This window comes from Dermacentor andersoni, chromosome 5, assembly GCF_023375885.2.
Source record: "Dermacentor andersoni chromosome 5, qqDerAnde1_hic_scaffold, whole genome shotgun sequence".
Taxonomy (NCBI): Eukaryota; Metazoa; Arthropoda; class Arachnida; order Ixodida; family Ixodidae; genus Dermacentor; species Dermacentor andersoni.
Window position 1 is genome coordinate 140,139,884 of NC_092818.1, and position 26,442 is coordinate 140,166,325.

Genomic DNA, 26,442 nt, shown 5'->3' on the forward strand with positions numbered 1-26,442 from the left:
TCGTTTTTAAATTATATGATGTCTCTGAAAACAAATATGTGCGATCGTGCTCTTCGAGCTGCAAGGTTGGTAAAATAATTTGTGTTTATGTCTGAGGCACAAAAAATAATAATTTTCCCAAAAGTGCCCACAGATGTCAGAACTCATTCAACGTGCGCATTCCCGCCTCCTTACGCTGGTAACTGCTGTCATACTTTCTGTTCTCTTTGCCGTCGGCCTTGTTGACATCCATGTTTGCAGCTGTGTTCGCGGAAGAACAGGACTTCGAACTATACATCCGTAGTTAGTTCAGAGCGCACCTTTCTATTTGCTCTCATTTTGTATTCCTGTTCCTGCGCTTTGTTTTCTGTAAGTATAGTTATGAATGCTTGCTGCACAAGGTCGCTCGACTCCCGGCCGCGGTAACCGCATCATAATTCAGCTGAAATATTGATGGACATGAAAAAAAGGATATATATATATATGTATATTGTGTGTGTGTGTGTGTGTGTGTGCGTGCTTTACACGGACACGCATATTACGACATAACGCTTGTCATAACCTCAATCCAAGCTAGGTGGCCAGCCACATGCAAAATGCTTTGCACACGCACACACAAGCGTGTGTGTGTTTACATGTGTTTGTGTGTGTTTGTATGTTTGTGACTAGACTGAACTGAAGCTGTGCTAATCTAATAAACAGTGAACAAATGTGCAGCAGCTTATTTTGTGTCAAACAAACTCTTTTACATCAGGAAGAGGCATCAACAACAACAAAACAAAATGAAGGTAATTTAGTGCCCTGAAATGGGTGTGTACAACATTTTTCAATGAGTGCGCAAGCTTGCACTATCGCATTTCATCGTGCCAACTGAGTGAAAATAGACGCGTTTTATAAACTGGTGGCACTTGTCTACTAATATTTTCTTCGAAATTTGCGTCAAGTGGGGAGGTGCAACTTGTAGAACGGTGTGACTAATGGTCCAGAAAATATGGTAATCACTGCTCTTGGCTAGGGCTGCACTGTGGCCAATACCTTGGAAGCTCAAGCTGAAAATTGCAACAAGTACCTAAAGAATTCCACTACTCCTCCAGCAATAATGGCAAGCCTGAATTCAATACCTTCAATAATTGGAAGTGGTCATGTGGGCAGCTGCACAAATAGAAAAATGTTGGCGCATATTAGGAAGATGTTCCCAAGCCATCAATGGCAGTTTACTGATGTTGTTGTAAAGAACACCGTATGATCACTGTTCTCTGCTCTGACAAAACATTGGGGCCAACACTTGGAGGCTAACAAGGAAGTACAAGAGGGAGCTAAGGGCTGTGCTACAAACGGTGATAGAAAGTAAGACAGTAGTCAGAAAATTGAGAGATAGATGGGTGGCAGTATGGATATGAGATCAGATGCACCTTGAAGTTATGTAAAGTGTAGAACAAATAACTAGTGATCTGTTAAAGCAACTGGAGGTGTAGCCAAGGGATGGAAAATACAGTCAATTGGCAGAGAACTGAGATGGAAGATGAAATTAATTCATTTGCATGCGTGGGATGGGCTCGTCTGATAAAGGACAGGTGTAATGTGCATCTCAGGGAGAGGCCGCCAATTGGCAGAATTCTATATTCTTGAAGGCAAGGTCTTCTTAGTTAACTTCATATGGGGTTGGCATATCTGGGATCTGGCTATTTTGTAACCACTTCCAGAAGAATATGGTCAGTTAGGTGACTTGTAGATGTATGAACTTGAAACGGGCATCAAATGACACCTCTTCATGTCAAGAACACAGCAATAGTCAGCAACTAAGGATGTAATCAAAAAAGGAGTATAATTAGCTGCATGCATGTTATCAATGGGGTGGGATATGGGTGTCTGTGTCGCGGCCGCCCTTCGCTAGATGTCACAAATGCCCGAGTTCAGGACGGTGGAGAGTTGGGTGAGCGAATCAGGGCAAGCAGAGAGCCTCTGGCTCCGCAACAGCATCACCCGAGCCTTAAGCATGTGTTTTGCAGAAGCCGTAAACACTCCGGGCAAATAGACCCTGTACCTCACAGTTGCATTAAAGAGCAACACGAAAACCAAGGTGAGGAGCATTGCAGAGTGTCAAATGCTGAAGAAAGAAATCGTCAACCGATTGTCGACACTAAGCAAGACAAGGTCAACATAATTGTGCGTGAAATAATAAACATAAAAAAAGATAAGGAAAGAGACATTTAATGAACATTTAATCATTTGAATCGCCATGTAGCTCGACCTTGTCACAATTCTTTAGTATCAAAACTTGGTTGACCCTTCTTTTCTTTAACTACCAATGTAACCACTAAAAACGTGTAATTTATCATGGACAGCTTACAAAATCCTGTAACATTACACTTGGCTTGCCAAAAAGAGAAACTCTGAAGATACTGGCCATCAACACAACTAGATGACCTAGTAACTTACTCTGAAGAGATTGGCCATCAACACAACTAGCTGACTTAGTAACTTGCTATGAGCAAGGCAGCGGTTTTCAACTCTTTCCCTACCATGGTTGAAAATAGTTCTTTTTTAGTAGGTTATGCCAGATCATTTTTCTGAAAGAACTACTGCACTCAATATTTTATGTAATACATAAACAAAAAGCACAATGAATGCAATTTTCATGCATAAAAGTTTATAAAAAAGATCTATATTTCCAGAATTAAGATTGTGGGATAAAATTTAACAAAGTTTGTAAAGACATGCTTGTATCTACTCAGAAAAAAAATTTTACAAAATTATGAGGTATACAAAATCTACTGCTGCCTGATAGGCACTATCTCCGAAAAAAATCGTAATTTTTTAATTGAACAGGTATTCCACTACAAACATTTAAGTGCAAACACTACTGTTTTGCATGCAGGCTGCGGCCACCGATGTTCCGGGCTGGCTTGCGTCGTCATCGCTCTCAAAGTCAAAGTCAGACGAAAAGGGGGCACCCTCAGACTTGCTGATGCTCGATCCATTGATAAAATTAGCCGCAAACACAGCGTAATCGTGAGATCTGTAATCTTTCGAAGCGCGCACGCCATGCCGTTCTCGGAGGCAGTCATTTTGCTTTCAACTTTGACGATCACGAAACTTTGGAGTGCATTAAAAAAATTAATGCCTTGTGACGAAAAAGCGAACTACATAGAAAACAAAAATATATTTCTGCCCCCTCACGTCCTGTGGCGCAGAATATCTGTGAGCCGCGCGGAAGGTCTCAAAAGCGGCGTTTCAAGCCATTGATAGTGGGCAGGAAGTCTCACTTTCTACTTTGACAATTGTTAAAATTTCAGAGCATGCTCAAAAATCGCCACCTGGGGGGAGAAAGTGAACTGCTTAGGAAACATGAGAATAGCTCTCCTCCTTTGTGTCTGATGTGCATTGTCTCCGTGGGCGGAGTGGAAAGTCTCGAAACCAGCGTTTCAAACCATCGTTAACAGTCTAACGATGCCCAATGGGCGCGGTACAAAAAAAGTTAAAGGGCTGTGGATTTTGCGAATGCAGGAAATATCAACTGTACTGTAGATTAGAATATTCACTACCATTTTATTATTCGTGAGCTTACCTTCGTTTTGTTTTGTTGTTGATGATGCCTCTTCCTGATGTCAAAGAGTTTGACGCGAAACAAGCTGCTGCACATTTATTCACTGCTCATTAAATTAGCGCACCTTCAGTTAAGTCTCTGTGTATGGTGTGCTTGCACCACTTATGGAACTGTTTTGCATATTTTTGCCGTTTCCAGGTTGCCGGATTTATGACTATTCTTCCTGGGACCTGAATGAAGAGCAAGTAGTCACTTCATTAGAGGACCTGGACTACCACATTTACCTGTCAACATACTCCTATTCCAAAGAAGTTGCACTAAATGTTTCCTTTGAGACCACATCGAAAGGTACGCTCAATTTGTTTGGCAAGCTGAGCTGCGAGATTTTGCAACTTTGGATACATTGTGGTGCCAAACACAAAAATTACGATTAAATATTGGAGAACAGAGGTTATAAAGCTCATCAGTGGTTACAAAGTAGTGACCTTTGGAGCCTTCTGGTTTGGCTAGAAAAAGATGTTTGTTGACCTGTACTCATGCATACAATAATGGCATCTATAAGGAAAATTACAGTGATTATGTTGTATTGCATACAATGCATCACACTCGACGTAAACAAAACTGTAGAAACAAACAGAACAAGAAATGATACTGCTTTGATAAGTCAATGCTGACAATTGTTGGTTCAACAGCACTACTACAGTGTACATATGAAAAAGTTGCAGTCACCCTCGGATTCACAAGACGCTGAGAAAGGACCCAGATGCAGTCTTGACTGACTTAAATGAAAGTTGTTGCGCAACACTTTAGTCACAGAAGGCACCACATAGTTCCAGTGGTGAACTTCGCTTCACCCAATTGATGAGGGAAATGGGAATTGAGGCCTTCTTTAAGGCCTTCTTTACCAAATTTAATGAAACTGCACAACTTCGTTAAGTCATTCTTATAATTGGCCAATTAGTTCCAAGGATAGCTAATATTAATTACAGTTAGTGGGAACAATGGAGCAGTGACTACTCACCAAAATGCTGGTTAAGGCACATAATTAAATACTAGGAAGCAAAAAGTTTACAAACAATGGTAGGGATATTTTTTTGTATGACAGGTATTAAGAATCACACAGCGCTTAAAAGTGTTGCACATACTGTGGTGGCGTAACAGCTATGGTGTTGTGCTGCTAAGCTCAAGGGTGCGGGACCGAATCCCGGCTGCAGCGCCTGCGACCCGCCACTGTAAGCACAACACTTGTTTCTGTTTACAATGGCCGGCTGAGGTGGCAACATAGGGCAATTGGCCACACTACTGGCTACGGCAGCGGAGGCTCAAGTGACCGTATCTGGTAACCTGGACCCAAGCAGAGCAACAGAGTGACTCACGCAAGCGGAACACTTACACGTGCCAAGCAGTACGCTTCGTATATAGAGCTAAAGAAAAAGTCTTCAAAAGACATAACAATGACACAGAGGGCAGTCACATGGAGATGACATCAAGTCCTCCATGTTCGTGCAGGCGGTTCAAATTGAGAAGCAGCAGCACCTTTGACGGCGATTTCCTTGACAAAAAATTTATATATTGTCATTCAGAAAACAATGGTACACTTCTAGGCAAATACTTTGTCAATCTAGCTTGACTTTTTATAGTGTCCCTCTAACAGCCCCTCACCAGGTCTGGCCGTTTTTACCTGACAAGCGCAAAGCATACAATGCGCGATAACAATCGTGTCTGCAAAGTATTACATTGCTACGCGCCGAGGAAAGTTCTAAAATTTCAAACGGAATGCTGTTTGCCCTTTTCCCCACGACCGCTGCCCTCCAAGCTGGAGGATGACCTACACATGCTAGTGCACCTACGTACGTGTGTTTGTGCGGTGACGTCGCCCGTGGTGACACATGACTTCAAGAATTATTAAAGGCAACATCTGTTGTTTGTGTAGTACAGGGTGCGTCCGGAAAGTAATGCAATTATTTTTTTTTCCGACGCTGCTATTGGACATACCACGATCGGATTGGTTGGGTTAGGTGGGGTAACTCTTAGCCTTTCATCATTGCCTAGAGCTGTCTGCTCGAAGCTCTGGGAGCATCAGGATCGCTGTTTCCCTGAACTTCCTGATAGTGCGCTGTCACGATGTGCGATGGCATCTGCACGCGAACAGTGGTATGCGATCAAGTTCTGTCTAAACTTGACAAGAGTCTTGCCGATACCTACCAAATGATTCAGCAAGCCTATGAGAATTCTGCTTTGTCATATTCTCAAGTTTCAAGGTGGTTGAAGGCATTTAAAGGAGGCCAAGAAGGCATGGATCATGAATCCCGCTCTGGACGGCCATCAACGAGCAAAAGTGACGAAAATGTGTCTCGTGTTCACGATCTTTTAAACACCAACCGTCGAATGAGTGTGCGGATGATAGCACAGACTCTTAGTATTCCGAAACCCACCGTGCACAACGTCGTAAGCGACAATTTGAACATGCGGAAAGTGTGCGCCAGGCTGGTCCCCAAACTATTCACTGACGACCACAAGAACAGCTGAGTAGTGATCGTCAGCGAACTTTTGGAGCGCGTGCAAATTGAACCTTATTTTTTTCAGTGTCATTACCAGTGACAAAACACGGGTATTTGAGTACGATCCTGAGACGAAGCGCCAAAGTTCCGAATGGCATACCTAAGAGTTCCCTCTCCCCAAGAAGGCAAGAATGAGCAAGTTGAAACTGAAAACAATGCTAATTGTCTTTTTTGATGCCAAGGGTGTGGTTCACAAAGAATTTGCACCCCAAGGGCAGACAGTCAACGCTGCCTACTACGTGGATGTGCTCGAGAGATTGAGAAAAAGGGTCCTCCAAGCGCGAAAGGATATCGCCGATACCTGGCAGTTGCACCATGACGACGCTCCCAGCCACACTTCTCTGCGCGTACGGGAGTTCCTGGCCAAGCACAACTTGGTGACACTGCCCCAGCCCCCTTATAGCCCTAACCTTGCTCCAACGGACTTGTTTCTCTTCCCGAGAAATAAAGAGCGCCCTGAAAGGAGTCTGTTTTGGGACCATCGAAGCCATCCAAACCGCCGTGACAAAGGCTCTAAAAGAGGTTCCCATCTACGCCTTCCAGGATGCGTACAGTGCATGGCAGAGTTGCTGGCAAAAATGTGCAGATGCCAGAGGAGACTACTTCGAAGAATTCTGAACATTTGTAATGATATCTTGAATAAACATTTTTCTACGGATAAAATTACATTACTTTCCGGACACACCCTGTATGTTGCTTTAATAGACAAACTAAAGTTTAGAGAAATAATAAAACACACAAAGCGACTGTTTGCATGTTTTTTGTTTTTCTTCGCACAGCAGCAAGAGAGATGTACTACCATTTCGTCTGCTTGTTCCTGGGTCGTGCAGTCGCACACGCAGACACCGAAACTATCTCATTTTCTACCGTGTTCCAGCACGTGATTGTGCTGTATGATCCGCTTGTGTCTGCCTCAGTGTTTGTGTAGCACTGACTTATACTGTTAGTAAGGTGCCCTCGTGCACAACGTGCAAAATCATGCGCTGCGCGAAACGAGACAATCACAACAGCTCACGTGCTACGCCGCCAGCAGAAGTGCGCCACGCTGCAAAAAAGCAAGGAGCAAGAAAAAAAAATTAAGGCGGGGCCCCTGACATATGTGTCACGCGATCCTCGAGCTCAGGAGTGGGAGAACACAGGAAGGAAGGCTAGACGGGCCAAGTGGAGAGAGGGTCTATGTTTGCGGTGAAGCTGGCCTCCTGAAATTATGGGTTCACACCACTGAAATATTTTTATCTTGGCTATTAATGAGCCAATTTGAAAATATTTTGCGACAGAGTGCTCTCTAGAGGACACGTAAGAACTTCCAGTGTATAACCGAAATTTGCTATGTGGCTTAGTGAGGGGCCCTTTAAAGAAACCCAGTTAGTCAAAATTAATCTGGAGTCCTCCACTAGCATGGCTCATAATCGTCTTGTGGTTTTGGCATGTGAATCCCCAGAATTTAATTAGTTAAATTCGAAGTGTTGTGTTCAAGATGTGGCAAATTCATTATTTAATATACAGCTAAAAGAAATAATTTGGACCGATATTTTAGAATCTCCTCCTACCATTGTGTGCATTATGCATTTAGCTTCATGCCGTAACAAAAAGCATGATTCTGGGTGCCCTGATGGCTGACACATTGCTCCCAAGAGGTTGCAAGGAGCCTAAAATTTGTGGTTTGAGAAAATGCAGAACAGAACAAGGAAATAACATTTTTAATTGAATACAGCAAGAAATATAGAGATGTTTGCATTGCTAGATGGTTAGTAGCCACCATGGATATAATCAGTCTGCTTACAGCTACCCAAATACCATTTTCAAAAAATCAAATTTTTTTTTTTTGCAGTTGTTTGGTCGCGAAGACCCATGTCCTTCCCTTAAACAGCTGGCCCCCCATGCTATCACCTGCTCCCAGAAACCCGTTAAATTTAGCAGGCAAGAAACAGTGTGGGAGGCCCCATTAGCCGGCTGAACTACAATCCTCCAGCTGCAACTACTTTTGGACTGCAGCCTATCATAGTTGTACAAATCAATAATACTGCAGAGTGCACAAGAAAGGATTTCATGCATGAGCTTGAGGCATGAAGAATGTTGCTTATATTTGAGTGCACTGAAACCTTTCCCTATAACTGGGTATAGGTAGCAAATGCATTCGTTTATCAGCCGTCAGTTGCATATGACATGTGACTGAAGTTTCCGGAGATTAACTGGCACACCACTGGCCACAATCCAGATGGGAGCATACATATTCTTCACGGAGGAACAGAACTTGAATTTGGTTCTTTTGTAGTGCTGCTTTTGTACTATAAAAATGGCACTTTCTTTTAACAAATAAAGTGTGACAGCGTCTGTTCTAAAATTCGTTGGACGGTAAGGAAAAGTGGGTGAATTAGGTGTGAAGAGCTTTAGCTGCACGTCATCTAAATAGGTTTTAGTAAATTCACAATGATAGTCTTGCACAGCCATTCTTGGGAGTGATGTTCTCTGCAAGCACTTTGTCTGGACAGTGGGATGGTGAGCGAGGGACTGTTGCCCATGGCCTCAGTGTCCCATCGGCCAATCACTTCTGATGCCCCTTGCAAACATGCGCACCCATGCATTTGAAAACGCTGCTGTTGCCACATCAAATTTTTCTCTGACCATGTTGATTGGATCACTGTTCACCTGAGTTTCTGTCACTCTTATTTGAAGGCACTTGGTTGCTTAACAGAAAACAGGTGCGAAAGCTGGACAGCACACATTAAAGGTCAATGATACATGCACAGTCTTTGTCTTCCACCTTTCTTTTGCATTATTCCATTTCTTAGACCTTTGCTGTTATTTAAGGATAACAACTAGCCTTATTAAGAGTATTTTCCACTCATTTGCAGTGCTTAGCTAACAGGACATATAAAGTTATTTAAGTTGAAAAAGTATGGAAATCCATTTTAACGAGAGTTTAACTTTAAAATGATACTCTGGCTATTTGAAACAGGCTGAGAAATCAATTCATATGAGAGGTTCTGTTTGATCTACCTGCCCTAATATGGCTAGAGGAGCAGGGCATTGAGGTGTTATCCAATGTACAAGTGACAAAAACATTATTGCTTGTTTTTTTGAAAAGGAGAGGTGTGCAAATAGTAACTTTTGCAACCAAATCAAATACAAATCGAATAGTGTAAGAAGCGAATCAGATATAGAATATTTTTCATATCATAAGTACCCAGTTATTGAACTTGTATATATCTATGTTCACAGTCTAGTATTCATAACATCAGCAAGTTTCTGTCACCAGAATTAATATTACCTGCAATGCTCTTGAGTCGAGCATGTTCACTGGTATGGCTACTAAGTGAATAGACTTTCACTGAAGGGGGGTTGAGGGTGGGGGAATGTCCATGTCAACACCCTTTGAATTAACACGTTGCTTTGCGTGTCGGCCATCTTCAAATGACCTTTTGCTTTTTTAAATATTGGTGTTTCAGATGTGCATGGCTTCGACTTTTCATTGCTCGAGTACAAGTTTCCTGGCACTGCAGAAAAGTATGAGACTTGCCGCTTGTTTGACTTGAGGAAGTCCCTGCAGCAGTCGGTGAGTGCGCCTCTCTACTGCATTCACCAGCAACTCTCTTAGAGTTGTAATTTCCCCATCTTGACAGTCAACATGACTAAGTTCTCAGTGACCATATAGTCACAAAGGAGCACAGAAGGTGTAAATTAAGTTTGTTAATGAAGTTTAATCTAAAAGCCTATTTAACAAACTATTGCAATGTTCATTTCATCACATTGTTTATTGCTGGTTAAAAAGTAATGGTCTGGTTCACTGAGTGTTGCAAACCATACCCGGCAGGTATAACTTTTTTTTTCGTTTATGCATTTCAGTGCCTTAAGCCTCATAATGTTTATGGAGTAATGATGACAATAACATGTACCTTTAACAATTTATCTAGTTGCATCATAGTCTTGTCGTACTGATCGAATGCTTGATCTGCTGTGTCTCCCCATGTGTGCATGAAAGTTGCATTTGCGTGCACAGCTCTGAAGACACTGCGTATTCAATATATGTAACATCTTTTGGCTTCTGCTTTGAGTGTTGGAAGAGTCCGTCAAATTGAAGCCATGGGACCAGTGGTGCATGCTGTAAGGATCAATTAGTTAATGTAGAAAAATAATCTTGACAGCTGATTATGAAGGAATATACTCGACACATTCACTATCACTCGCCCTCCCCCTTCTCCTATTTTAACCATGATGTGTCTCATCACTAACCAGTGGGTCACAAGCGACATACCTCGAACACGCGGTGATAAACAAGGCACTCGCATACTTTAGGCCTTTCCCGCAGCCCTAACCCTTTGTATGCCAACTTTTCTTTTTTCAAAAACATTCAGAATTTCCAGAATTTTTTTATGGCTGATTGATATTGAGTTGAGTACAACTTGTTGCTGGGCGGGTGGGTTGAGATGTTATAAATACATAGTTGCGCTAACAGGAAAATAAAAACTTAGGAAGAAAAGTAGGAAACGAAAGTTCGAGCGCTGAACTTCAACTGTTTTTATTCTTACAGCAGAGCAGGGAGAATCAACAAATGCGCATGTGTACATCAGTATCATCTAGAGTGATTACTGTGATGTTTTTAACAGCAACATCTTGTTGTCAAGCAGGAAAACAAATGCAACTCGTGACTCTCCCTTTTGTGTGATATGCCTCCAAAAGTTCTCTTGCTAACGGTTCACCACTACTGCCAATTATCTTAATTTCGTGCAGTAGTGGCTGACATCTGTCTGCCAAGCAAACGAGGCAATGCGCAGGTAAGTGCGCATTACCTTTGTTCACTGTAGACAATTCATGTTCCTGTGCCCAGTCATTGCCACATCTCCCCGTTCGGCCCATGTACAACTTCCCACATTTCAGCGTTATCTCAAGACCCTCGTATAATAACGCCGTCACTCATTGCACATACGACCTGGTGTGATTTTTCTGGCATCCTGACTTTTCGTCAGTGTGGCTTATGCGTGGGCACAGGCACACCAAACCTGTTTGCGACTTCAAATTGTGGGGAAGTTTGCGGATGTATGGTACAACTCCGGGTTTGCATTCTTTTTGTCAGGGCAAGGCATGTGTTTCTTTCCCTTCACCTTCTGGAGCAATGTTTTTGAGACTGCCCCTATGACCAAGCTCAGGTAGCTGGCTGCATGTAGCCTCAGCAATTGGTTGTCAAAGCTAGCCTGCATTGCGGGAGGGCACGACTTCATGAGAGCAGACTCAAGGCAAAGGGTTGCTATTGTTCTTTTAACCAACTTTGAATGTGCTGAATCATACGGTGGCAATTCCTTCTGGGCACCTGGGCTATACTGCTAACAGATGTGGTTGTTTCAAAAACTAAAGACAGATCTAAAAACTGAAGAGTACAATGGGAAGGGATGTCATGTGTAAATAGCGTGCCCTTCCCATGTGGCCTCAAATTGTGTAAGACCTTGTTAACGCACTGGTCAACAGTAAAATCATGGCTACTTTAAAAAAAAAATTAAATATCATCAGCGTATCTAAAAGCCTTAAGGAAGACCCTATCATCAAAGGAACCATGCAGATCATGGTCAATTGACACCAAGAAAATGTCACAGAGCACAGGAACAGAGTCCGGCAAGTCCAGAGATCCTACATGGATCGTCAAAACTTTTTTCAAAGAAAATTACCTTCAGCTTCTTCAGTCTGGCAAGGAGGACGTTTTGCAGTTTTCTCAGGAGGTGTGTTTAACAACAAGGCACAACAAGCTCTAGCAAAGAACTGTGTCCCAGTCAAAGAAAAGGCAACAAGAAATAAGCAATAGTACTCTGCAGAGAGCTTAACCTTTTGAAGTTAGTCAAGGAACTACGTGAATGTAAAGGTGTTTCATTAAGAGTGTTTTTAAGAGCAAAATTGCACAAGAAAGGAATTCCATTCCGTGCCATCGTAAGCAAGAAAGGTTCTTGGCAGAAGTTAGTTAGCCAGTGTCTTTTAAAGAATTTGAAATTATTGCAAGTGGATGATCTTTTTATGACTAAAAGCTCTAGAGATGTAATTCAATTCCTGAAAGGAAACACTCTATCGCATACGTTTTTTCTTTAGGCGTGATTGATTTCTTTTTCTCAGTGCCTCAACAGGAAATGTGTACCTCTGTTAGGGATTGCGTGGACCGTAACAGCCCAGTAGATTTTCAGAATCTAGTGGGCATGTCTAATGACACTTTTGTAGTTTTGTTTGAATTTTATATAAAGTCTACTTTTATGTCTTTTAACAACGATGTGTGTGTTCAACGGCAGTTGATATGCATTGGTTCCTGCATTGCTCCTGTGCTCTGCGACATTTAGTTCACGTCAGTTCACCGTGACCTGCACGTTTCCTTTGACTATAGGTTCTTCCTTAAAGCTTTTAGATACGTCAATGACTTTTAAATCTTTTTAAAAAGTAACTATATATTTACCATTGTCCAGCGCATTAACAAGGTCTTAGGTGATCTTAGGCTACATGGGAAGTGCATGCTATTTACACATGAAGTCCCGTCCCATGGTACTCTTCAGTTTTTAGATCTTTCTTTAGTTTTTGACAAAAACCATGTCTGTTGGCAGTATAGCCCACGTGTCCAGAAGGAATTGCTGCCATGCGATTTGGCACATTCAAATTTGGTTAAAAGAGCAATAGCAACCTTTGCCTTGTGTCTGCTCTCATGAAGTCGTGCCCTCATGCGATGCAGGCCAGCTTTGATAACCAATTAGCGAGGCTTCATACAGCCAGCCGGCTGTGTGTAGCCTCGCTAATTGGTGTAGCCTCACTAATTGGACCTGAGCTTAGTCATAGGGGCGGTCTCAGAAAACATTGCTCCAGAAGGTGAAGGGAAAAAAGCACATGCCTTGCCCTGGCCAACAAGGATGCAAACACGCAGTGGTGCCATACTTCCTCAAACTTTTCCACAGTTTGAAGTCACAAATAGGTTTGGTGTGCCTGTTGCTTTCTCAGTGCCATGGAAGTTGACTGGACTGTGTCTACACATAAGCCGCATTAACAAAAAGTCAGAATGCCAGAAAAATCGCACCAGACCATACGTGAAATGTGCGATGGGCATTATAGACGAGATAACGCTGAAATGTGAGAAGTCGTACGTGGGCCAAATGGGGAGATGCAGCAATGACCGGGCACAGGAGCGAGAATTGTCTGCAATGAACAAAGGTAATGTGCACTTGCGTGCACATTGCATGGTTTGCTTGGCAGTAGTGGTGATCCGTTAGCAAGATAACTTTTGGAGGCATATCACACAAAAGTGAGAGTCACGAGTTGCATTAGTGATACATCTGTTTTACTGTTTACAACGAGATTCAGGTGTTAAAAACTTTACTGTGATTTCTCTAGACCATATTTATGTACGCATGCACATTTGTTGATTCTCCCTGCTCTGCTGTAAGAATAAAAACAGTTGAAGTTCAGTGCTCGAACTTTCGTTTCCTACTTTTCTTCCTAAGTCTTTATTTTCCCGCTAGTGCAACTATGTGTTTATTAATATTGAATTGCTTTCATTATTTAGCCATCAGAAATTCATTTGTTATTTTCTGTTGCCTGTTACTATAACTTAAAATTTTTTTTAAAGCTGCAGATAGGCACGCAGTCTACGCAGCTTGACATTTCTTGGAAGTTGCACCAAGCATGCTTTTCTTGTCATGCATACGATGCTTCATTTCTGTCATTGCAAGAAAGAAAATTGTAGAGGTGTCAATGGCAAAGCGTTATGTTTGAACAGCATCAATGAAATAGAGGCTTTTTCTCACAACCGTCCACACTAAGTTGAAGCTCTGAGCACAATTCGCTAGAGCTTTCCATGTCTAATTGTTTGCTTGAGCATAAGAAATGTACAGAAAGACCACGCATCTGGCACTGAAAAATGTGGCTGGCATTGCTGCAGCCACTTAACTATCTTTAAGACCCAGCAGAGCCAGACATCGGCAGAGTTTTCACAGACTGCATCCACCAAAAACAAGTTTTCTGGCAAATTGGTGCCATCTAGTAGAGCAGCATTCACACCAAAATGATAAAACAACTGCCACTCATCTGGGCCACTCAGTAGACAAAAAGAAATTCCTGGACAAGTGAGACTCATGATTTGTATACTCTACTGGATGAAGCAGCCGGACGAGTAAGACTCGTCCTTGGTACAGAAAGTGTTAATGAGGTGGCTTCACTGCCATGGCTCCCAAGGAGGTCATTTGAAACATACTAGCTTACTAAGCTGTGTTATTCTGTCATTAAATGAAGCTCAATTGGCCTACACTATACCGTGCTGTCACCCAATCTATAGATGAAGATTTCCAGTGCTTTCTTTTGGATCTTCAAGACATATTTTGCTTGTGTGAGCAAATACGCATATGCTAGTTTTATCTTGCAAGTTGTGTGGGTTACACCTTTCAGGTGTTTTGATAAGACAGCCTGGTTTGACACCTGGGCAACTTTAATCTACTCTGCACTAAATTTGTTTTGATTTCTTAGGCATTTTGTGCCATTGATGATCTTCATGCTAGTTGCAATCAAATGCAACATGACCTTCCACATGCGGTCATTTATCACAAAAATAGAGTGTACTAGAACCTTCTTTGGAGTGGTGCGACTGCACTTTTCCTCCTGATATGTTTTGTTTTTGCCAGTAGCTGAGGTGATGCAATCGCTAACTATCAAACGTGCACATCGGGTGCTGGAATGTGTGTCTGGTGTCTGGCCAGAATCGTGCTCCAGACCGGCCATGGGTAGAGGTACAGTTTGCTAGACGTGTTCACTAGCTAGCGATGACAACGGTGCCGCTACGAGCAGCACTTCGTGCGACACGTGTGATAAGGTGAGGCTGCACCGGTCTGCGTACTGCCCATATATTCTAGTTCATTCCAGTTCACTGTAACAAGGGTATTTTTTTTGTACTACAGGAAAGGTCTGTATTTTTGTTACCTTACAGCAGGAATACCTGTCGTGGCTCGCTGTTGACACAGATACCCGATGAACAGGTTCATGACAGTAAGAATGACAGTTGTACATGACAGTTGTCCGGGCCTCTGCCAAGCTGCAGACCGCAGCTTTTAGCCCTGTCAACCACAAAACTTGTTTTGGAAAATAAAGAATTTGAATTAGAATTTGAATGGTTTTTAGTTCTGCCCATCTCAGCAGTTAAGTTGGACATGATCACACAGCGCTGCACTAAAGGAGCAGTGAATAAATTTTTGTGAATTGGTTTTTCTTTTTAGGCTAGTGTCTTCTATGACTGCTACTTCAAGATCAGAGGAGATTATCTCAACAAGTACTTTTTCGTAACATCACGGGGATTACCTACAAATCGTGTGGCAAAGTTTTTTGTCACACTGTCAACGTCACCTGTGAAGCCTGGTGAGCATTTTACGAAAGCACCTTTTCAGATGTTTACAGCAGTGCCCAGACATAACAAATTCAGAAGGAAACTTAGGATTGGTTGATGTATCGATAGTCTAATGTATGCATAAAAACATTGTCGACAATTTCTAAATAAATTCACTGATCGGATTGTTTCTCCAGATAACTTACTTGCCATATTGCGCAATTCGCTGCATGTTCATGACCATGAGATATTGGGACCACACTTGGTCAGTGCAATAAAAATTCTATGATGCATATTGGTTAAACACACTGCCTCAACATGTGGACGTCAGTGCTGTAATTGCATCTATATCTTCTAGTATTGTGGCATACCTGTGCGCTAGTATATACAGGCTATGCTAAAATTTTGTAATTATTAAAGGTACCTAGATTCTACTAGATGTATATCAGTAGCCTTGAGTTTGCATACTCGATCCACAAGTATGAAAGCTATATCTTTGAGTCTCTTCCATTAAGATTACAGCACTTGTGTTCATAGTGGGTCAAAGCAGGTAACGCAGTGGCATGTGCTCCTGTTCAGTTCTTTCTTTCAGCAATAAGGGGCCAGCTCGAGTGCGAGATCTGCTGATAGCATAATACCTTAGTTATGCTAGTAGCCCACCTGCAATGTTTCTTTTTTTCCACATGATCTGTCGCCAGCTGAGAGGTGAAGTTGGAAGATGAATTCTGTAACATGTGTCACGTGCAAATCTGTGTTGTTCCTTCGCCTTCCCACCTTTTTCTATCCTTCACCATTTTCTCTGTATGCTGTTTGTCCCTTACTGCTCCTCTCATCTTCCTTTTTTTTCTCTGCTTGTTTCTTTCTTTGTTTCTTTCTTCGACTTCCTGCATCCCTGAAATCTCTCTAGAAGGTGCTGTTGGCCTGGACTTTTCATTGTGAGTGTGTGTCTTCTGTCCTTCGCTTTGCGTTGTCTTCAGCTTCATCTCAATTATGCCTAAAGATCAAGATTAACCTTATGACAGCATTGCATGAAAAATCATGGTATGTGGTTTGCGATGTCTATTTCAGGGTGAAAACACACAAAAGGGCTGTAAATTCTGCTTATGTAGTGTAAAAGTTAATTAAAATTTAAGCTAAATAATTAATCCTGGGGTTACCATCTGATTAAGAAGCATGCCATTGTGGGCAACTCCAGATTAATTTTGACCTTGCTTATATGCTTCAGGCAAAAGTAGTGTAGAATGCCAATGTGTTTTGTGTAGTCAACTGTGGTCGAACAAGGTATGTGTGAGGCTGGAGCCAACGTTTAAACAAGGGGACATGTGTTGATGACAAGTAGTCGCCATTTTTGAAGTATCAGCTACAGCCTCATACATCCCTTGCACGATTGCTTGATCACTTCAGATCAAGATCTTCCATTGAACCTCTGTCATGTATCTCATGGTTACTTTGGAAAACAAATATCTCATTCCTAAAATCTTGGGATTTTTACTGGGTGAACTTTAGAGCCGACTTGGTACTGACTGACTTTGCAATTCTGCAGTTGCAACATTAGGCCCAAAAGTAATTAATGGAAAAGGTAATTAGTCAACTTGAGGGAATAAATAGTTACTCAGTGCTTACTGCACAATATCTGATTTTTGCCTGCCATTTAAAAATCTCTGTTTGCTGTTGCTCATCTTAATTCTCTCTCTTACTCTCTCTTTTTCTTTGCAGTATTCTAGGTGATTCACAATAATATCAAACATTCTATTGTCATGGATATTGAGTGCCATTTTATCTTAAAGTATAAACCCCATGCAAGTGATCTTGCGCGCGACAGCGACAAGCGACGCGATGGAGATGGCTGTCGCGTTCACTCATCGCCTACAAGTCGCACCTCATGCAAGCGATGACTTCAAGCGACGTCTTCCCACTGTTGCCGATATGAAGGCAGCAATATAGGCGCCGAAACTAGCGTGACGCTTGCTTTATTAACTTAAGTTGACGTGTTTTACTGTAAAAAGCAGCATAAAATATTTCTGAAAGTCTTGCAGTAGGTTCTTAACCTTGCACGTATTAAAATTCAATCGTTTGCTTGTACTTGAGTTATGTACATCCAGTTCCGGCTTCACGCTATTGGCTAGTCGCTTATAGCACTTCCGGGTGACGAGCGACGAATTCTAGATTTGCAGAACCGAGCGATCGCACGACAAGACCGAGCGATCTGTTCACGCGACGGCCCGATCTGTCGCTCGTCGCTGTCGCGCACAAAATCGCGCTCATGGGGTTTAGCCTTAAGTCCTGCAAGAAAAAATGGCAACACTGACCATTAGACCAAAATTAAGAATTAGTAACTAGTAAACACCTCTGGAGGATATTCTTTTCAAAAATAAGCAAAACTTGGTTTATCAGAGTGCCTTTTATGCATCACTCCGCAGAAAATTTGAAAACTGCACTTCTGCTCATTGACAACTTTGTCAGAACCAGCAAAAACTAAAGCTATCTGCAACAACTTCAACTGGCTATCAAAGCGTACAGTGAATGCACCTTACCACTGTGATTAAGAAAACAACTGCTGCTAATGAGTTTGATAAGAGAGAGTCTAAGCATTGTTGGTAGCTATATCAGTCACACATGTGCAACACTTATTTGTCCAAGGTGTTGATTGTCACTTGACTTCTGTATGGCAGGAGGAGAGACTGTATGCAATTGGGAGAGCACAGTAATGGTCCTGGAACCAGCATTGCTGAAGAAGTCTGTGATCGCTCAATTTGGCCTCGCTGATGTGAAGTACAACATTACCAGGTAAGCATGATATCTTTAAGAGCAATGCTTGCTCAAGCTTCACACTCACTAAGATATTGATATGCAAGCAGGGAACGTGCTGTCAGCATGATTTGAAATGCAAATTGGCCAGTAACCATCAATATAAATGGGACCATTGGTGTGCATTCCAGTATTCTACACTGTTCACAATGTCATCATGACTCGATGCTTATTAATCTGAGACTCAAAGTGCAGGAACACAGAATTTAGAAATAGGTCCTGTGGAAATCCACAACCTACGCCACCTCGTTTATTTCTACAGGAGTTGTGTAGTTATTTATGTTCCAGTGCTATGACATGCCAATTAGTTTGCCATTGCCCTACTGTCTCTGAACTTATTGTATAGCTTGTTCGGCATCAATCTAGTTGTCACCGTTTCTTGTTGCAGCTGCAAAGACTGAATCTTTGTAGTGTGCTATAAACCAAACAAATGTTTGTGGTGGCCATTTTGATAGCCAGTGGTTTTGAAGATTCCACATAATGCTGTATGTATTGCTGTATGTATGTAATGCTGGAGTGCTGGTGTACAAGTTCCCTTTCCTCTGTTCTTGGCACTAAACAGATACAACATCAGTCTCTGGAATCAGGATTCTGTGACTGGTGATTCTGTGGCTCAGGAGCAGGTCATTGAGGTCAAGCCTGGAGACATGGCAATGGGCACTGTGTCCTTTACGAGAGTGGCCGCAGGCACATACTACCTGCGGGTGCGTCCTGAGCACCCTCAGTGGGTTGAGCATTCATGCAGCTTCACCGTGACAGACATTTTTACAGTCCCAGAAGGTTTGTATTTTACTAAGCCACATGTCTTTGATGCATTGTCCTTAAAACTTTTTGCATTTGCCATGTTTTTAGACTTATCGTGTTCTTACTGTGGTCTATGTATTTGCTGCCGGCCTTCAAGACTGCATAAAGTAGGAGCATGTATGTGAAAACGCCCTCTATGGGATTATACTCTAGGCCTCCAGTGCAGGATCGTACACAGTGTATATAGACCAGATTTTTGATAGTCTCGTAAGGCGAGTGTCAGCTGTGCCGCTACCCTTGACACCACATGCTGCCTTCTGGGGAGGGCTGCGGGTTCTACGGGAGGCAGGCGAAAATGACTGCACCTGCAGTGCTTCTTCGGACATTGTTGTGTTTTTAGATGTGTTCTTACCACATCTCCTGTGGTGGATGTACAAAGGTTATTCATCCGGACAGCGCTGTGCTCTCGTTGTGGCTGCATTAAAAACTAGCGAAAGAGGAAGCTGCTCATGCAAGAGCCCTGTGATCAACGTCCACGGAGACATAAGAAGCTTTGTGTTTGTGTGGAGGGTATTTGCTGCGCGAAGTTCTTGTTGCACCTGACAAACAACACCTTAAGATAACAGTTCTAAATAAAAAATAATGTATGCCCAGCAAGCTTGTTCGTGTGTATATTCATTTTGTTGTCATAAGATATGCAATAGTGTGCCTTCTTGGCAATTTTTCTTTCCCCCGCTATGCTTGCCTGCGATAAAAGCATAACAGTACTATTTATGGCCTTACGGCATCATTACTTTGGGTCTGCTCAGTTCTCCTTCCTGATGAAAGGCCCACAGAGGTCAACCCCTACCGAAAACTGTGTTTTGGATATGAAAGAAAGATAAGCAGAAAGTGTTCGGGTACATGCGTCTACTTTGTAACTTGCTTAGCAATTGTTCCGTTGCGGCAAATGAACAAAACTGCACGGCACTTGACGGTTTTCGTGTCCCGTGTTTTTCACACACTTGAATGAGCTTCATTCGGGTACTTGTGGCTGTGAAAATAGAGAGCAGTTGGTGCATGTGTCAGTGCCTTACTTGATTTTTTTCTTTCTGTCATATAATGCGTGGGTGCTTGAACTGCTATAACTGTGCTGCATTTGATGCTCACAATCGGCTACACGAGAAGCATGTTCACTCATTCCTAATGAAGCTGGTACCCCCTTCAGTGATGTACATGAATATGTAAGTTATTGGGTGTTCTCTATTGACTACGAAGGAGAAAATAATAAAGTACCTGTAACTGGATGCACACATGATATCAAATATAATGCTTCTATCTCGTGCACTCTGCACTGGCCCATTAAATGTTTATGTTGCTCAGTGTGTTCTTTGTTAGTGTGAAATGCTGCTCATACTTGCTTCCTGTCGAAGTCTTTTGCAAACACGTATAAGCTAGAACTTTCCCTGCCACTGCGTTGAGCATGGAAAACATAGAAAAAAAGCTTTATTGTAGTCGTATCGATCGTTGTATGCTAAGAGCATACGACAATCAAGATGACAAACTAGGATAAAAATGCAGCACAATGTATGGCCTTAGCGCATGGCACGAATATGAGTCTCGTCTTTAATAAGAAAGAAAGAAGGCATAACGTACTAGATATCATCTAGTATCTTTCATAAAGTGCCTTAATCCCCAGAAAATATGTGTATAGTTATGTAGAACTTGCAGAAAGCAGCTTGGCCTACTGCATGACGTTGCAACTGCAGTAAAGCAGACAAAACCACAGCTCCGTTCAAGCAGATGGTTCTGCAGGGTGCCCTCGCTAAATTATCCCTGTGGTATATTTCTGTCATCTGAAATGTGATTGCATTAAAGACGACACACTTACTGGCTTTCAGAGATGACAAGATGCCTGCAGCACTTCACGAATCAGCCATCGCAGCTGAATGACAATCGCAAATGCGCTGTCGCTACGCCATTCCCACAGTCTCCTCACCACCACCATCATCATAACAAAAACATAGTGGCCGCCTACAAGTGCTGAAAATACTGGCCTATATAGTGTCTTGTTATTGTGTGTTGTTAAGTTTGACATCTTAAGTGTCTTGTATTTGTGTTTTCTTGTGCATAGCCAGCATGCCCATTTAAGTTCTTCAAAGTAAAAAAAAGAGAAAGCCATATCACCTGCAATTGCAGTTGAGGATAACTTCTTCTTCGGTGAGTTGGTGCTTACTTAACATGATGCTTTTGTAGTGCATAGAAATTGAAAGAAAATAGAAAACAGTGAGAGGTGAAAGGAAAGGAAAGACGAGCGCTACACTTACAACTGTTTATTCCAACCGCTTTTCCACTAAAAAAGCATCATGTTATGCAGTTGCAGGCCACAGTGTTCAAACCATTATTAAAGCAACCTGGTGTGATTGTTGGCAAAAAGCAACCTTTTGGAAACAAGACGTGTTACTTGCCACTGCTTTCAACACTATTCGCTGTTGAAGCTCAATATGGCTTCACAGCAATACAGGACAGCACCGCTGTAAAGCCATACCTGAAGGTAAAATTTGATTTGGGATTGGAGCTACTAATAACACCAGTCCATTGTATCAGGTTGTATGTTCATTGTAAAGCCTGTGGCAGCTCCTTGAATTGTGGCATTCAGCAGTTTAGGTGGAGGGCTCAAAGCTTTGATATTATGGACAAACTGGGAAGAGATGATCAACTAGGAGAAATAGGGAGGAAAAGAAAGTAGAAGGGAGGACAGAGGCAGGTAAATAAAATGTGGAATTAGATCATACACCTTTTTCTACAATGTAGTGTGTCTGCTACTACTTAAATATTGACTGAATGAGTGTCACTATTCGATCCAGTAGCCACTGACATTTATGTTTTTCTTTTATTTTGTTCTAGATAATAGATTGAAGCTTGCCCTTTCCATTTCTCTGATCTGTGCACTGGGCCTTCTTGTTGCCTTAGTAACGGCATCAATCATCTACTTCTACATTAAAAGTGAGTCATTGTGAGTTCTTGGTCCTTGTAGTCTTTTCCTTTATATTTGCTCTTGTCGTGATGTGGCCAGAAAGAATGAACAGGCAACTTATACCTGCCTCGCACATGTCATCTTGAAAGTTTTCGACTCTTTATTCTACTGACTCAATATCAGTGTACTGTTGCATATGTGCATCTTCAACAGCTGTCAGTCAGTAGAGTCTAAACTTGACTGAGGAGTGCAGAACTCTTTCAAAATCTTGAAAGTCTTTTAAGTTCTAGGAATGCCTGCAGTATGTTTGCAAAAAGTGTAAAGAAAGCAAAATAAATAAGCTATTATGAAATGCAATATAACCTTGTTCCTACATTTTTGAAAAAGCCACGAGAAAGAACGTACTAACAGGGAAAACATACAATCCGAAGTTACTAAAAAAATTGACAGACTCGACTATTTTTGACATCCATGTAAGGGGAAGCGTCACGCGGGTCGTTGCGCCATGAGATGCTGAATGCGCATCGAGCTGGTGGTGCTCCAGCAGTGGCCGGAGATGCGTTTTATTGTTTTCCTGCTGCGTGGTGTTTTAAGAGGGCGAAGGGAAACTGAAGCGAAATTGAGCTGGTGGGCAAGGCCAGATGCCACTAAAGCGAAACATGATGCCCACATCGTGCCGCCTGCGGCAAGAAACAGCGGCGTGTTTCGCCTATTAAAAGTGTGCGTACACTTCCAACAGCACCAAGCGCTGTGAAACAGATAGGCAAAGATGCTTACTTATCGTAATAGGTGATGATAGCTGTGAATGCTGCGTGCAACGACCCTGGAAAGGATTTGATGGTACTGTAATGAAAAATTGAGTGTGTGCCGGTGGTTACAAGTGAGATGGGTGGGCGAGTATTGCGGTGAAGCTGCTGCGGCGTGCAGCTACATACTGTTCTCGATCATGCATGCCTTGCACATTTTCATGTTTACATCGCATCTAGCGGCCAGAAAATGTATCATACGATTGCTGTTTGATGACATACTGAACGTTGCTGCTGAAAAATGGGTTTTCTGGGAATGTATGAACCGATAAAATTGAGTGTAACTCTATTGGGTCATTTTTTGTGTTCTTGATTGCGTATGTTGGTGCCGGAAAACGTATGTAGCAGGAATGTATCAACGAGGTTCTAGTTGGTCCGGGACTCGAACCCGGGACCACCGCCTTTCCGGGGCAGCTGCTCTACCATCTGGAAAATAAGACATCCACCCATTCGTAGCAATTGCTACAAAGGAAACCCATATGGGTTCCTCGAAAGAAAAGCCTGATTTTCCATTATTAATTACTTCTCTCCACCTTTCGGGTTTCCGCAGAACTATTACGTCAAACTCTTGTCTTTGCTTCGAGTTGTTGACCATTTCGACTTCGCCCTGCCATGTGCTAGTTGCCTGGTTAGCTCACATGGTAGAGCAGCTGCCCCAGAAAGGTGGTGGTCCCGGGTTCGAGTCCAAGACCAGGACGAATTTTTCTTCAACTACGAGGCTTTTCTTTCGAGGAACCCATATGGGTTTCCTTTGTAGCAATTGCTACGAACGGGTGGATGTTTGATTTTCCCTTTATTAATTACTTCTCTCCACCTTGTGGGTTTCCACAGAACTATTACGTCGAGGTTCTACTGTATTTGCTGTCTTAACATCACTTGTTCTCTTGAATCAAGAGAGACCATGGCTGTTTGTTGTGATGAAAAAAAATTTATTGGGAATTTAGCGGTAAATGTGAGAGAAATGTGCTAGGGTATTACGATGCACCTCTTTGAGCTCCCGGATTCATGATTTAAACCACGTTCACCACATTGCAATTTATTGTTTAGGCGCTCTCTCAACACTTGTCCTGTCTCTTCAAGGAGCGAAGTGCAACTGACGGTAGTCCTGAGCAATCCACCATCAGTTGCAAGATACATATATATATAGTGATATCACAAGAAGCCAACGAACACTGACACCAAGGTCAACATAGGGGAAATTTCTTATGCTTAATAAATGAAATAAAGAAACGATAAATTAATGGAAATGAAAGTGGATCAAAGAAAATTGGCAGTGGCTTAGCTCGGCTATGCCAGGTTATACGTAGCGAAAGCTAAGGCATAACATGGTTAGCCTTGGTTAATCTTGATTGCAAGTTCAGGTTGGTCTGGTTGTCTAGCTATGTTGCGGCGTTTAGCCATTCATTCGGCACGCTGTTTGTCTGTTTCCTGGGCGATTCGTTCTCTCTTCATCTCGTTCCGATGTCGATTCCAGGCCTCCTCCTGCTTATCAGAATTGTCGCCGTCCATACTGCCGCCTGAACTGTGCTTGCGGCGCACGCAAGCTCTCCTTTTCAATACTTCGACATGTTATCAGGCATGCGACGCAGCTGGCGAAGCGAGCGAAGGCGAGTGCAACGACAAGGAACACGGTGTGACGTCATACCAAACGGCGGCGGCGGAAAGGTGCAGTGCTGCGCAGTGGTAGAACACCTGTGGCTCGGTGCTACTAGTGGCGCATGTGCAGTAGTGACTAGGGAGCGAGAGAGAGAGAAATATCCGCGGCTAGGCACGCGTTGTGACGTCATGTGCCTCCTCGGAGCATCGCCACAGCAAAATCGCAAGTTCGCGGCCAGTAAAGCTTTCGCTTTAAAAACAACTTGCCGCAGGTGGGCAACGATCCCACAACCTTCGCATTTCGGGCCCCTCGGTTAGCCCCCTTTCTTCTTGTTTATTACATAACAAGGGTCTCGTATCCGGCAACATTGATGCCTTCAGATAGCATGTGTGGGTTTATTGACCAGTTACCTTCACCCAAAAAAGATCACGTTCTCGTGATGCCTGCGGCAGAAAAGATGTTCCACATTCGCTGCCAAGGTCTGCGTGTGGTGGCGCTGGCTAACACTCCCAGAGTTCTACTAGGAAACATAAATACCCAAGAAAGTGGATGAGGCAATGGTGCCCCGGTAGCTCAATTGGCAGAGCATCGCACACGAAATGCGAAGGTTGTGGGATCATTCCCCACCTGTGGCAAGTTGTTTTTTATCCACTTTCATTTCCTTTCATTTCCTTTGATTTATTGTTTCTTTATTTCATTTATTAAGCACAAGTAATTCCCCTGTGTTGTCCTTGGTGTCAGTGTTTGTTGGCTTCTTATGATATGACTAATAAAAATCGGGCCCCTCGGTTAACCCCCTTTCTTCTTGTTTATATATATATATATTTATCCGTGCCTAGCCGGATATATAGCCTGCGGGAGCCCCTGTGGTAGTGCAGCACACGCAAGATGCTGAGGGTCAAGGTTCAGCTCCCACCGGTGGCAAGTCATCTTTTCATCTTTTTTCATTTTCGTTTTCTTTATTATTTTCTGCATTTCATTTTCAACCACAGTTAATTTCCCCGATGCTTTCCTTGGCTTCATTGCTTGTTGGCTTTATATGGTCATGATTAACAAGATAGAGCCCCTCCACTTCCCTTCTCTCGTTCATTCATAGCAAGGGTCTCGGATTTGGCAGCCTTGATGTCATTAGGTAGCATATGAGAGTCCTTTAGCCCCATCCCTGCTCTTTGAAGTGCACGTTACGTGATGCCAGCGGACAAAAAAGCATTTTGCAATCCGTCCATCATGGCTGTCAGTGATGCTTCTAGAGCTAGATCTAGTAAACATAAATACCCATGTTAGTGGACAGATTGATAGCCTAAGTATGGACAGCTGGGCTAGTTGGTTATGATTAGCATTATGAAACATAGTTCCAGCGCACATTTGGACAAGGACGAGGACGAATTACACGACGACAAGGACGATTAAGGACAAGGACGAATTAAGAAAGAGCATCAACGCTGCTGACATTGTGTCTTTGAGTGTTTTCTTCACTGTAAAGACCCACAAGGAATGTGTTCCATTCAGGGCTATTGTCACTGAGAAGGGCTCCTGGCAGGGCATCTTGTCAAGGTATCTGTAGAAGCACCTTAGTACCATTCCGTTAGAAGACCCTTTCCTGGTAAAAAATTCTACAGAGGTTATCGAATATTTTTCTGGCTGTGAAACCTCATGTCAAAAGAGGTTTGCTTTTTCTATCGATGTAGAAGATTTGTTTTACTCATTGCCTCATCCTGAGCTTTTCAGCGCGGTTAGAAGCCACATTGAAGACATGGCACCAGTGGCCTTCCAAAACATGACCGGGTTATCAACCGACAATTTTTTAGAGCTAATTTCCTTTTATCTCTCATCCACCATTATCACTTTTAATGACAGCTGTTTTATCCAAAAAGAAGGAGTGTGCATCGGCTCTTGCCTAGCACCACTTTTAAGCGATATTTTCTTAGCAAGTATTGACAAGCGCATTCAAGCGTCCCTTTACAACGCAGGCGTGCAGAAAGTCTTTAGATATGTCGACGATTACCTCGTGGTAATGAATACGACTGATGCTCAGGATAAAGGCAATAGTATAAGCAACATTCTCGATATTTTTGCTAGTAACGCCTTTGGATTGAAGTTCACACACGAACTGCCG

The 26,442-nt window shown here is 42.6% G+C and overlaps 1 protein-coding gene across 3 annotated transcripts in view; it reads left to right on the forward strand.

Moving 5' to 3' along the window:
• LOC126531262 (uncharacterized) overlaps positions 1-26,442 on the forward strand; it is a 54,601-nt gene that overhangs the window by 696 nt on the left and 27,463 nt on the right. For all 3 annotated transcript variants that reach the window (XR_008612640.2, XM_050178714.2, XM_055071051.1), the window contains exons 3-8: positions 3,725-3,874; positions 9,537-9,643; positions 15,309-15,447; positions 18,088-18,202; positions 18,786-19,003; positions 21,854-21,952. Coding sequence is in view for 2 of the 3 variants with exons in the window: in XM_050178714.2 (XP_050034671.1) it covers positions 3,725-3,874; positions 9,537-9,643; positions 15,309-15,447; positions 18,088-18,202; positions 18,786-19,003; positions 21,854-21,952 (828 nt within the window). In the remaining variant the exon portion in view is untranslated. The remainder of the gene's footprint in view (positions 1-3,724; positions 3,875-9,536; positions 9,644-15,308; positions 15,448-18,087; positions 18,203-18,785; positions 19,004-21,853; positions 21,953-26,442) is intronic.